General features: G+C 47.0%; 1 protein-coding gene across 1 annotated transcript in view; it reads right to left on the reverse strand.

The window, feature by feature from the left end:
• The window catches only part of ZZEF1 (zinc finger ZZ-type and EF-hand domain containing 1), a 335,589-nt gene that overhangs the window by 216,821 nt on the left and 104,528 nt on the right, over window positions 1–14,240 (reverse strand). Inside the window, 4 exon segments of the mRNA XM_029612069.1 lie at window positions 6,793–6,915; window positions 7,033–7,154; window positions 7,265–7,424; window positions 8,457–8,571. Coding sequence (XP_029467929.1) covers window positions 6,793–6,915; window positions 7,033–7,154; window positions 7,265–7,424; window positions 8,457–8,571 — 520 coding nt within the window.

Below are 14,240 nucleotides of genomic sequence, written 5' to 3' on the forward strand. Positions count from 1 at the left end.
TGTACCGAGGAAGTCTGGCGACCAGAGTCTGAAAGGTGCCAGAGATAGTCTAAAAGAAATGGAGTGAGACAGGAGGGCACCATATGGTAAATCTATGCCACTTAGAACGATAGGATTTTCGTGTGAAAGGCTTTCGTGATGCTACAAGCACTTGAGAGACATCAGTTGAAAGGCTGAGTGGTTGTAGGATCAAGCTTTCAACATCCAGGCTGTGAGGGATAGGGTCTGAAGGTTCGGGTGGCATAACATACCTTGATTCTGAGTTATGAGAGTGGGCGCTGTGCCCAGGCGAATTGGTTCTCGGATGGAGAGGTCGAGAAGCATGGGAAACCATACTTGTCGAGGCCAATAGGGGGCTATGAGTATCACTGACCCTTTGTCCTATTGTAATTTCACAAGAGTTTTTGGTTATCAGCGGTATCGGAGGATACGTGTATAGGAGGCTTGTGTTCCAGGGGCGAGCAAAGGCATCCATGGCTAACGTATTTTGTTGCCTGTGTAGGGAGCAGAATCTGTCCACTTTGTGATTCAGTTCAGATGCAAAAGAGGTCGATTGTTGGTTGACCCCAGCGTTGGAAGATTCTGCTCATTACCACAGGATCCAGAGACCACTCATGGGGATGGAAATGTTGACTGAGGCGATCTGCTACTACATTCTGTATGCTTGCCAGATAAGTGGCCCGGAGATGCATGGCGTGTACAAGGGCCCCTGCCCAGATTTGTGCAGCTTCTTGCAGAGCAGATAAGAACCTGTTCCTCCCTGTTTGTTCAAGTACCACATTGCAACTATGTTGTCTGTCTGTATGAGAACAGTCTTGTGTGAAAGGCAGTCCTTGAAGGCATTTAGAAGATAATGTATGGCTCGAAGCTCTAGGAAGTTGATCTGAAACTTTGCTTCGAGTTGTGTCCAAGTCCCTTGACTTTGAAGGTTGTTCACATGAGCTCCACAACCCAAATTGGATCACTTGAGGAACTGGTTGCTGGAAGTGTACCTGTTAGCAAGTTGGCCTTGTGTGTCCACCAGAGAAGTGAGAGTCGCAGCTGGTCGGTTACATGGATCTGGGATGAAAAGAGGTTGAGTGGCTTGTAGCCACTGAGATTTCAAAGTCCATTGAGTTATTCTCATGGCTAGCCTGGCCATAGGAGTGACGTGGACCGTGGAAGCCATGTGGCCCAGCAATGTGGGGAATGGATGGGCTGAGGCTGTTTTCTTTGTGTGCAGAGAAGTAGCTAGTTTGGAGTGCGTGTCTGCGCGGTCTTTGGGCAGGAAGACCTTTGCGACTGTGGTGTCCAAATCTGCTCCAATAAAGGTAAGGAGGTAAGATGGATTCAGGTGGGATTTCTGGTAATTGATGAGAAACCCCAATGAGTGTAGCAGATTGATAGTGAGCTTTAGAGCACCGAGAGCTCCTTGCTTGGATTGGCTCTTGATTAGCCAGTCGTCCAGGTAAGGAAACACGTGTATGCTGTTTTTGCGTAGATGGGCTGCAGCCACTGCTAGGCATTTTGTAAATACACGGGGTGCAGAGGCAAGTCTGAAAGGCAGAACCTGGTGCTGAAAATGTTGATACCCCTCCATGAAAGCAGGTATTTGCGATGATGAGGGGATTTGGGAATGTGTGCATAGGCATCTTGAAGATCCAGAGAACAGAGCCAGTCTCATTGCTGTAGAAAGGTAAGAATGGTGCCTAGGGGACACTATCCTGAATTTTTCTTTTGCAGAAATTTGTTGAGACTGCGGAGGTCTAGGATGGGGCGAAGGCCGACTGATTTCTTTGGAATTAGAAATTAGCGGGAATAGAACCCTCTGCCCTACTGTGCCAAGGGAACGGCTTCCACAGCCCTGGCGCACAGTAGGGTGGACAGTTCTGACTCTAAAAGACTTGTGTGATCTCTTTGGATCCACAGAGGATTGGGGTGGTGAATCTGGAGGTAACATGAGGAAATTTAGATGGTAATCCCTGGGTTATGATGGATATTGCCCATTGGTCTGTTGTAATGCGGTGGCAGTTGGGTATGAAGTGGTGTAACCGACCTCCTACAGGCAAGTTTGGTCGTGGATTCATAGAGTGGCTGCTGTTCTCTGGACAGGTTTCAAATTCCAGAGGCTGGGCCCATTTGCAGGGCTGATTGATATCTGGACGTCTTGGTCTCACATGGATGTCTCTTTGAGGTGGTCTGGCTGGTCTCACGCGAGATGTAGGTGGGTAGTACTTGCGTGAGCAATAAGAAGGTCTTCTTGGATCCCTTCTCATGGTTTTTCGAGCAGAGGAGGGAGCTTCAGAAGTGACAATGGAAAGCTGACGCAGGGTCTCATGATAGTCTTTCAATTGAGCCACTGCATCCTGTATCTTGTCACCAAAAAGATTATCTCCAGTGCACGGAGATCAGCGAGCTTATCCTGGACTTCCGGCCTTAAATCAGAGGCCTTAAGCCAGGCCCATCTTCTGGCACTGATTCCTGTTGCAGCTCTGCCCTCATGTTTCCCTGCCTCAAGGCCTTTCTGGAGAATGGCAGTTGGGGAAGGGAGTCTGCTATGTCTTGGACTTGCTTCCACAGATTCCTCTGGTACTGTGTCACGTATAATTGATGGGCAGCTATGCGTGACACTAGCATATAGCCCTTAAAGACATTCCAACCTAGATCATCCAAAAACCTTTGGTCTTTTCCAGGGGGAGCTGAAGAATGAGGGCGCAATCTCTTGACCTTCTTCTGCGCAGATTCCACTACCACTGATTGGTGAGGTAGCTGTGGCTTCTGAAAACCTGGAGTCTGTTGGAACAGATATGTTGCATCTGTCTTTCTATTAACTGGTGGGACAGTGCAAGGGTGCTCCCATAGGCGATGTTGCAGGTCCAAGAGTACTTCACGGACTGGAATGGCCATAATTTCCTTGGGGACATCTACGAACTGAAGGACTTCCAATGTCTTGGGAGGAGTGTCCTATTCAGTGACCAGGTCAAAAGGGATGGTTTCGGACATTTCTTTTATGAAGTTAGCAAAGGAGAGGTCTTCTGGAGGGGATGTCTCCTTTCTTCTGGTGGAGAAGGCTCTGAGATTATGTCCTCTGTGGAAGTGTCCGCGGCAACATCCTTCCAAGGATCATAAGAGGTCTCCAGTTGAGATCCCAAGGGAGGGAGAATGACTGATACTCCATGACATGCAAGCATAGATGGAGGTCTCGATGGAGACTTAGGCAGCATCGATAGCATTGAAGGAATCGTGGGTGCTTCGATCCCGAGAGCCCCAACGGACCTGTAACTGGTTCCAGCATCGATGGAAGTGGAGATGGAGTAGAACTAGAGTCCATTGTCCTCGTCCTCAGAGGACCCCGGAATGGGTATCGGGGGCTTCAGAGATTCGGAAGGTCGACTCGGTTGTGATGGTACAGGCTGAGTTGGAAGGGCACTGATGAGGGTGTCAAGGCAGTCGAGCAATGGTGTAAACATCGATGGTGTTGGTGTGGGGACCGGCATCGATGGTGGATGCAGGCTCTGGAAGGCATTGAGGACCGCCTAGTGGACAAGGATGACCAACTCCTTCCTGGAAGCTGGTATAGGTAGCGTAGCTACAGGGGGAGGCAGGCTAGGTGCTACTGGCACCTCCACAGAATCTGTGGGGGCTCAGTACCCGGAACCGATATCGGTGGGGAACGCCTCAGGGTCTCGAGTGCAGAGGATGATGGGGGCTCCTCTCCCCGGGCCCTCTTCGCAACCGGCTCAACAGCCATTGAGGCTGATGCAGTGTCGGTGCTGGCACCGGGTGTGGAATCGGGTCTGTGCCAGTGATGATGTTTCCCTCGGTGCTTCGGTCCGGTCCTTTTCCGGCACCGAGGAAGACACTACCAATGCCTTCGATTGAGTCTGTGACAGACGGTCACTGCTCCTTTGCTGCTCCCGGCGAGGTTTGTCGATGGATTTTGAAGATGTTCCTGCCGGTGATGACTGTGTGGAAGTCGATGGGTTAGTCTTGTTTTAAAAAGAGACTCCATTTTGTCCAACGGGCATGCCTGCCCTTCGGGGTCATTTGAGCATAGCTAGGGCACCGACATGCATCGTGTGATGGACCGAGGCAAAGCACACAAATATCGTGCGGGTCAGTAATGGATATCATGCGCGGACACTCCGGGTATTTTCTAAAGCCCATCGCCATGGCGAAAAAGGAGGCCGCGAAAACAGTTGGTGGCCTGCAGGAACAGATAATAAGGTAGCAGGAACTGACTGGAAACGGTGGAAAAATTACTCACCGAGCGTCGAGAAAACGGTATCGTGATGCGAGACCCCTATCAGGGAACCTTTCTATGAAGAAAACTTCAAGATTTTCCGTGAGGAAAAGTGGTGAGAAAATTCTCACAGAGCTCCTAACCGCGAGGCGAACTGCAGAGCGGAAAAAAAAAAAAGAGACTAAGGGAGATCCCTGTGGCTACAGGGATTGTGGCATGCTGGGCATGCTCAGTGTGCCAGTCAAAAGTTCTAGAAACTTTGACAGACGTTTTTGGTGGTATGGCTCCATCTGGTGAGGTCACCCACATGTGAGGACTACCATCCTGCTTGTCCTGGGAGAAGGTGCCAAAGCATTTTTTTAAATTTATTTTTTAGTAAAAACAAAACAAATGTTACTGCCCCCGAAATAAGAAAAAGGAATACTTTCCTGAACAGTGGCAGAGCTCTGGATCCACAAGGCTCCTCTGTGTAAGGAAGAAACTGGACCACCAGCTGCCTGGCCCCTGAAATCTCTGGGTACCCTATCAAGATGGTCACTGGATCCTCAGGACTCTCAGGCTTCAGAGGAGAAGGAGATATCTGGACCAACAGATATCTCAACTCCCATACTGAACTGGGTCACCAATGCCTGCTCACCTGCCTCAACCTGGAAGGATAACCCCACTAGTTCCTAGTGGGGTTATCCTTCCAGGTTTCTTTTTTTTTTTTTAATTCTACTCCAGACTGCAGGTTTTACACCATCTATCATCTTCTGGAGTCTGAGAAATACTGAGGGACTGCAGGTGGCACACTGGGTTATGTACATTGACAGTAAAACTTTTTCTGTCTCCATCTGCTGGCAGGGATTCAAAACCCAGGAGTCTGGACTGATCTGGTTACGTACAGGGAAAGAAAGTGCGCTTAGCTGATAGGGTTGTTCATGTGGTGCTTGGGAGAAAACTTAATGTGGAATGGATGCTCATGGCAACAAAAACTGCATTCAGGTTTATAGTTTAAAAAAAAACAAAAAAAAAAAACAAACTTCCAGTGGCAGCCATGATAATCTGCCGTAGCAAAGTTTGACAGAGGCTGGTGGCATCTTATAGAGCAACAGGATTACTTCAGGCAAAAACATTTGATGACTAGGACTCTTGATTTTGAAAGTTTCTGCCTCAATAAATCTGTTACTCTATAACAGGGGTCAGGAACCTATGGCTCGGGAGCCAGATATGGCTCTTTTGATGGCTGCATCTGGCTCACAGACAAATCTTTAATAAAAAAGTAAAAATCTAAACAAAATCCCCCACCCTCCTGACGCCCCTCAAGACCTCCAAAATTAATTTACTACAACCCCCACCCTCCTGACCCCCCCCAAGACCTGCCAAAAGTCCCTGGTGGTCCAGCGGGGGTCCAGGAGCGGTCCGGGAGCGATTTCCTGGACTTGGGTTGTCGGCTGCCAGTAGTCAAAATGGCGCCGACGGCCCTTTGCCCTCACTATGTCACTGGGGTCGACCAATGGTGGCGGTAGCCCCTGTGACATAGTAAGGGCAAAGGGCCGTCGGCTGCCAGTAATCAAAATGGCGTCAACGGCCCTTTGCCCTTACTATGTCACAGGGGCTAAACCGCCGCCATTGGTCGACCCCAGTGACATAGCGAGGGCAAAGGGCCGTCGGCGCCATTTTGACTACTGGCAGCCGACAGCCCAAGTCCAGGAGATCGCTCCTGGACCCCCGCTGGACCACCAGGGACTTTTGGCAAGTCTTGGGGGGTCAGGAGGGTTGGGGTTGTAGTAAATTAATTTTGGAGGTCTTGGGGGGCATCAGGAGGGTGAGGGGTTGTAATAAATTAATTTTGGAGGTCTTGGGGGGGCGTCAGGAGGGTGGGGGTTTTTGTTAGATTTTTACTTTTTTATTAAAGATTTGTCTGCGAGCCCTGGACCCCAGGGACTTTTGGCAGGTCTTGGGGGGGGGGGTTAGGAGGATGGGGGGTTGTAGTAAATTAATTTGGCAGGTCTTGGGGATGTCAGGAGAGTAGGGGGTTGTAGTAAATTAATTTGGTAGGTCTTGGGGGAGTCAGGAGGGTGGGGGGTTGTAGTTAGTGTGGCTCTCACGGAATTACATTTTAAAATATGTGGCGTTCATGGCTCTCTCAGCCAAAAAGGTTCCCGACCCCTGCTCTATAAGATGCCAAAAGCCCCTGTCATTTAACTTAAAATAATGTACTGGTGCTCTGAAGTATTTAAAACTTTTTTTTTTTTTTTTAGCTTTTTCATTAAGGCTGAAAAGTGCTAATAGGCTGCATAAATCCATCTATCTGGAGGCACAATAACAATAACTAGCACACCAGTTGATTTGGCAAGGTCATTTTCAATAGTGTCAAAAGCTGAAAAGCACTCCAAATACAGGCATAGCCAATGGTTTGTCCTTACTTGTTTTATTAACATGGAACAGACCGTCTTCTAGATGGAATGAATTTGCAAACATTAAATTACTGCCTACAAAGAAGCCATAGAGAAATGCAGCACAACATCATTGCAGGTTTATGCTGCACACAAATGTGTTCTGAAGGGCATGGAGTATTAAAATGCTACCTTATTGGCACTCTCTCCAGCATCAGCACACAGATTCTTCAGTAGCTCTGTCAGCGTGCTAAAATTCTGCATCAAGGTGCAGTGTGGGATGTCCAGGGCGCAGAAATACAACATGAAGGTCATCTAGGAAAAAGAGACCCAACAAAACCTCTGACTTTACCTTGCAGCTCCATTTGGGAATGCACATGCACTATCACAATTAGATCTGGAATGCTATTTTGGTCATATCTAGTTACTAACCAGTTGCCGAGTTGCCATGGCAAAGACAGAGTTACTTAATTTCTCCATTATATCTTTTCCCTTGTACTGGCACAAAAGTGCCTCTAAAATTGTTCTGGCACTGGAGAGGAACTGCTCGATATCTATGGGGAAAAAAAATGTTCTGTTATAGGAAATCAGTACACAATAAAAAGTAAATGCATCTTTCTAATATAGGACCCTGCTATTCTACATGTCGGCCTGCGATACTCACATTTGACAAGAATTGTCCTAGCGAGGCGCTGAGCTACAGGATCGGAGCCTTTTAGCTGTAGGAAGCACCATGAAAGAAGACTGCCCTGAATGGCCCAGAATAAGGAGTAGAGGACTGAGCTGCACTCTCCTGGAGGGGCATCCATCATCAGCATTTTACACTACAGAAGGAAAAAGGAAAAACAAAAATTAACAGCAGGATAATTTACCATGCAGTTTTGTAAGAACTATTCTATTCTATTCCAGTTATATGAATGTCTAAAACCTAGTGTTCACGTATGATACTGGTTGAAAACCCATTGCGGGCAAGAGCCTGGAGACTGGATTGGAAGAGTACTTGCTATCTCTGATACTAATTCCCTATATTATTTGAGAATTGTTTGGAAAGATTATATTTTAAATAATGTTCCACATGAGTGGGGGTGGGGGGTGTTTTTGATATATGACTGTATATAAAACATTTAAATAATAAATGTGAACATTTTATATTCGGTCAGAGTGAATTTAGTACAGCAGCAAATTTTTCACAGGCTAATACTATGGTCAAAATGCCCAAACGTCTCCTTATTGTGAGTAGTATGTCTCCCTGTACATTTTTCTCATATTTCCATCTGAGGCTAGTGGGGAAACTGGTCTTGTAATACCACAACGTGGGTTTCTTTGGGAATAAGTTTATTACAAGACTTCTGGTGTCCTGTGCCTGCAATGGATTTGTCACCCACAAGGACAGAAATACAAGATCTCTGAAATATGAACGAGGACATGTTTTATAAAATATTATTAAGGAACACTTGTTCAATGATGGTTACTTGGTATATTTAGAGGGCAATGCAGGTGTTTTTACCAGTGCATGTTTGGAGGCATTCCCGAGGGCGAGTTTTGTTTGAGGAGGGGCACTTATGCAGCTAGTTTTGAAAGATCAAAAGTCCTGCAAATTTGTGCGGGCACTTTTCATGAGGCAATCAAGCAAAATTATTTTGCTTGCTTGCTTTGATTTTGGCAAACCCTGCACATAAAAACTACCCATGGTGTTTGCCTCCAGCACCAGGTAGTTTGATTATCTACCCCTTAGTTTCTCAGTACAAAGGATTTTATAAGATGATGTCTAGGTTGCCAGGAACATAGGCAAGCCTTTGCATTCCAGACAGAATACAACAATGAAACAAAATGGGGGAGATTCAGTGTGTAGTCACCTCTTGTGTTGCCACCAGTAGCAATGCATCCATTGCAGATAGCGCTTGGCTAATATCAAAATCCTCTGCAATTCCCTTCTCTGGCAACATCAGAAGTCCACCTGGATCCTGGTCGCTGGAAGGCAAAAAATAGGAAAATTGGTTCTTACCTGCTAATTTTCGTTTCTGTAGTACCACAGATCAGTCCAGACTCCTGGGTTTTGCCTCCCTGCCAGCAGATGGAGACAAAGTTTCACAGACACTGTATATAACCCAGTGTGTCACCTGCAGTCCCTCAGTACTGACCTGTACCCAAGCCAAGATGACAGCAACAACCATAAATTTCTAAGCAAAATCCTGCCCCTCCAACGAGCCGGAAGAAGGTGAATTTGCCCAAAAAGTCAATGGAAAACTCATTTCCCAAATTTAACACAAGTGATCAGCATTGAAAACCTCCAACATTTCCACACTATATACAAAGCAACAATACGAGCGGCGGACTTCCTCCCCCTAGTAAGTGGGCAAGTCTCTGGAGCGATCTTTGGTACTACAGGAACGAAAATTCGCAGGCAAGACCAATTTTCTTTTCCCAGTATGTACCCAGATTAGTCCAGACTCCTGGGATGTATCTAAGCTTCTCTTAACTCGGATGGGACCTGGAGAATTCCACCCATAGAACACTCTCACCGAAGCACATAGAAGCTGAAGCCACAACATCTAAGCGATAATGCCTAGCAAATGTGTGCAACGACTTTCTGATAGCCGCCCAGCAAATTTCATGCGGAGATTCAGCCAAGGAAGTCGCCTGAAAACGCCTTGAGTGCACCCTAACCCCCCTTTACAAATCTAAGTCGACTCAATTGCTTCCTTCAGCCACCACACAATTATAGTCTTAGACGCAGGGCCGGTGCAAGGGTATTAGGTGCCCTAGCCGAATCTTTAGCCTTATGCCCGCCTACCTCCCCCCCCCCCCCCAGGTCCAGGCCCCAACACACACACACCCCCTTACACAGGCTCCTTCCCTCTCTCTAACACACACACGCCGCTCGTGGCCCACAGAGACTCTGCTTCTCTTGGCCATGAGCAGGATGGGCGCTGCTCACAGCTTGCCAAGTCTCTTCTTCTCTCAACTGTGAGAGTGATAGGCTCAGCTCGTGGCCCCACATGGCTGCTCTTTGCCACCCCCTAATGGCTGGTGCCCTAGGCAACTGCCTAGTTCAGTGGTCCCCAACCTTTTTGCACCAGGGACCGGCTTCAAGGCAAGACCATTTTTCCATGGCCCGGCAGGGTGGGGCGGGACTGGATTTAGTGCATACTTATTTAAATTATGACATTTATAAATCTTGCACCTCCAGTTCTCTAACTCTGTGCATCCACTGAAATTTCCCCCAAACAATGGAGCTTGGATGTTTCCCTTACAGCTCATCATACTAAAAGATATTTTCAAATTCTGGTGTCACCTCACAGTAACAGCAGCACAAACACCTTTCACTGCCAGGCACATTGTGAACTAACACAAAACCCCGCAAAAAAAGACTCTCAAAATCTATACTGCAAATCCCATCATAACATAACAGTAATAACACCAAGGACTCAAACAACAATAACCCTACCTGTGAATAAGCAAGGGTAAATATTACACTGGGTCCTAGGATAACAATACACCACCTACTGAGGAAACAAACAAACCCGATTGCAATAGATCCCTATACAGACACTACATGCTAGCAGAATCTCTCATCATGTGCACACACACAGAGCATAGACAGACCCTCACCAAATACAGAATACAAAATAAAGGAGCACAAATTAGAAAAAAATGAAATGGAAACCCCAAGAAGCCAGACTCTATATATTAACAATGGAAAAACAGAACCACCATTCCTCATAAAACAAATAAAATCAAGAAACATAAAGCATCAGTTATAATAGTAAAACCATACTAATAAAAGAATACTTTAAAACTACTGATAAATAGAATTTCTATTAATTAAAATCATTACATTTTTACAATTTCCCAACAAAACCAATAAATATTTAAAAACAGCACATATATCAAATAACACACAATAATTAAAACTAATAAGGATTTTAAAAAGCCCCTGCTGTCCATTACATGGGGAGCTCTTGATTTCCAGTCAACCTGATATTGTCGAGGATTAGGAGGTTATCCTCTCTCTCTCACACATACTCACATGTCCATTCTCTCTCTCACATACACTGTCACATACATACACATTCATGCTCTTATACCCAACCATAACCTCTCGCTCTCACACACTCTCAGGCTGTAAGATACTCTCTCCCCCTCCACACACACACCCCTCCCACCACACACACTCTCTTACTCCCCTGGATTTTCTCATACACACTCATGCTCTCACTCTCACTGGCTCCCTCACAACCTCAGAGTCTCTCTCATTCCTCTGCTGCCACTGTCACTGCTGTCGCGTGGCTATTGGGGAGGTGCCGATTGCTGCTACTGACACTGAAGCCCATTCTGCTGCCTCCTCTGTGCAGGCCCCATGGGCTTCCAGTTCCTCCATGCTGATCTCGTACATTGTGAGATCTGCATAGAGAAAGTGCTACTCTTGCACATTCCCAAAGATTAAGTGTGCCAATCAGTAAAAAGTAATTAATTTTTTTTTACCGGTACATCTGCTGTCTGATCTTAGTTTCTAATCGATTGGTCACAGGCTTTTTTTTCCCACCTTACCTTTCTTATTTTTTGCCAATTCCTTTTATATTGCCTTTTTTCTATTTCTTTTCTCTCCATCTGTCTTCTTCCCTCAAACACGCAGTCAGGTTCTCATTCTCACATGCTTTCTCTCTCTCACACACACTCACTCTCACATGCTATCATTCATACACACAGTCTCTCACTGGCACATGCTGAGTCTCACACACACAGGCTCTCTCTCACTCCCACATGCTGTCTTGCTTAAGCACAGGCTCTCACTGTCACATGCTCTCTCTCATACAATCATTCATACACACAGTCTCTCACTCCCACATGCTGTCTTGCTCAAGCACAGTCTCTCACTCTCACATGCTGTCTCTCTCACACACACAGAGGCTCTCACATGCTGTCTCTGCAAACGTTCAGGTCTTCACTCCAACACACAATCTCTCAACTCATCTCATACACGCACACATACACACTCTACAAACCCTCGGCCTCTCTCTCTCACCTCTGGGCCTCCTCTTCACGGGCCGCTACAGGATGGGCTCTGCAGCAGCCCTGGTCTTCTCGGGCCGCGATGCTCCTCTTCTGCACGCGCCTGATGCTCCTCCTCCTTCCTGCCCGTGCGGCTCCGACAACATTTTTCTTTCGGGGCCGCGTGGGCAGAAAGGAGGAGGAGCACCTGTACGTTTAGACGCGATTGTTTTCTTTCGGCCGTGGTAACATGAGCTCCAACACGGCCCTGCTGATCTTCTTGCTTTTCGGGTCGTGCCTCCTCCCTTTTGCGGGGAGGCCTCACCCCGCCTCCCCGCAGCATCGGCAGCCGGGGAGAGCGGCGCCACGGACCGGCAAAAAACCTCCAACGGCCTGGTCCCAGTCCGCGGACCGGTGGTTGGGGACCCCTGGCCTAGTTCACCTATTGGGACACGCTGGCCCTGCTTAGATACCTTACTTCCCTTCTTTGGACCACTCCACAGTACAAAGAGGTGATCTGAACTATGGAAATCATAAATGACCTTTAGATACCTTAATAAAGCACACCTCCCATCTAAGAGCCTAAGCTCCCCTTATAAGGAGTAGAGGAATACAAATTCAGCAAAGCTGGAAGCTCCACTGTTTAAGATGGAACACTGAGACTACCTCAGGCAGAAAAGAAGGCATCATGCATAAAAATACCCACGATCAGAACATCTGTAGGAAAGGATCCAAAATTCTCCTGGCCGAACAAATAGCCACCAAGAAAACCACTTTAAGAGGCAAGTCCTTAACTGTAATTCTCTTTAGTGGTTCAAACTGAGCCTCACACAATCCTCTAAGGACTAGATTTAGATTACAAGACTGACAAATATTCCGCACCTTAGGACACAAGTTCTTAGCTCCCCAAAGGAACCATATAAACACCTGGATGTGTGGACAGAGGATACCCTTGCAACTTACACTGGAGACAACCCAATGTCACTAACTGGACTCTCAGAAAGTTTAAAGATTAGTCCCTTGACCAGAACTTCTGTAGAAAAGCCAAAATATGTGACAACCATAGCCTGAATAAGCTGAGGTTGCATTCCATCAACGCAGACCAGGACTCAAAGATCTTCCAAATTTGCACATACGTGGTCGTCTAGCCTGCAATAAGGTGGAATAACCACTTTGGAATATCCCCCTCCATAATCAGTCATCTCCTCTCAGAAGCGAAGCCGCAAGACAAAAGTGAGCTGCCTGACCCGAAAATATTGGGTCTTGGTGGGAAAGAGGTCGACCAATGTCCGAACCTCAGGGGCCTGACTATGGACATGTTGATCAGATCTGAGAAGCATGGTCGATGTGGCCACTCAAGATTATCAGTATCGTGTTGCCCGGATGTTTCTCTATCTGCTATAATCCCTTGTCCATCAGAGGCCTCGGAATGAAGACAAAGAAGAATCCCTCGAGTTCACGGCAGAACCAGAGCTCTGATTCCTTCCATACCATGTTCTGTTCAGTGGCTGTAAAACCATGACACCATGGTGTTCTCTTTGGTCAGAATATCCCCATCTTCCATGAATGAACACCATCGCTGCCTCTGACAGCTCCCATTCCCTGGGTCTAACTTTCTAACTTTCTCCAATTGAGAAAATTTCGCCTGAAACATTGTTCACACCAGTTGATGTAACCACTCCATGTGCTACTCTGCCCAGAGAATCAACTCCCGGGCCTCTCAAAGCCACTGCCTGACTCTTGGTTCTGCCTTGATGGTTGATTTAGGCCACTGACGTTGCACTGTCTAATAGGATCCATACTGGATGGCTCCATAACCTTGGCAGACACGTAAGCAATGCGAAATTCACCGCTCATCTCTAACTAATTGATAGACCATGAGGCCTCCTGTTTCTACCACTGGCCCAGCGCCAACTGAACTTGCCACACTGCCCTCCATCCACAGAGGCTTGCATCGATGGTGACTATTACCTCCAATTCCACACCCCACTCGAGACTGGTGTAAGCAAGCCACCACAAAAAGATTGTCCCTAACTTTCCCCTCTAACAGAAGAGGAAGATGAAACTCTTCCAATAATGGATTCCAGCAGGAGAGAAGAGCCCCCTGCAGAGGCCACATATGCGCGAATGCCCATTGCATTAATTCCAATGTCAATGCCATAGAACCCAGGACCTGTAAACAGTCCCAGGCACTGGGCACTGAAAGCTCTAGCAGAAGCTTAATCTGACTGCAATTTCAGTAGTCCCTCTCCATGAGAAATACTCTCTCTGCGTGTTGAACTGAGCTCCCAGATACTCCAGAGTTTGAAAGAGGATTAAATGGCTCGCTGCTAGGTTCACCACCATCTTAGACTTCAAGCACATCAGTACCTTTTGTACTGATTGTCGTCAGAGGTCCTCTGATTTTGCATGAATGACCCAGTTGTCCAGACACAGATGCATCAACACACCCGCCTTTTGATTTGCAGCTGCCCCTACCATCACTTAGTGAAGGTATGTAGAGCTGTTGCCAATTGAAGGGAAGGGTTAGAAACCGAAAATGTTCCCTTAGAACCATGAACCTCAGGAATCTCTGGTGCTCTGGCCTCATAGCTATGTGCAGATACGCCTCTGTCAAGGCAAGATATGCCAAGAACTCTCCTTTGTGT

This window comes from Rhinatrema bivittatum, chromosome 8, assembly GCF_901001135.1.
Source record: "Rhinatrema bivittatum chromosome 8, aRhiBiv1.1, whole genome shotgun sequence".
Taxonomy (NCBI): domain Eukaryota; kingdom Metazoa; phylum Chordata; class Amphibia; order Gymnophiona; family Rhinatrematidae; genus Rhinatrema; species Rhinatrema bivittatum.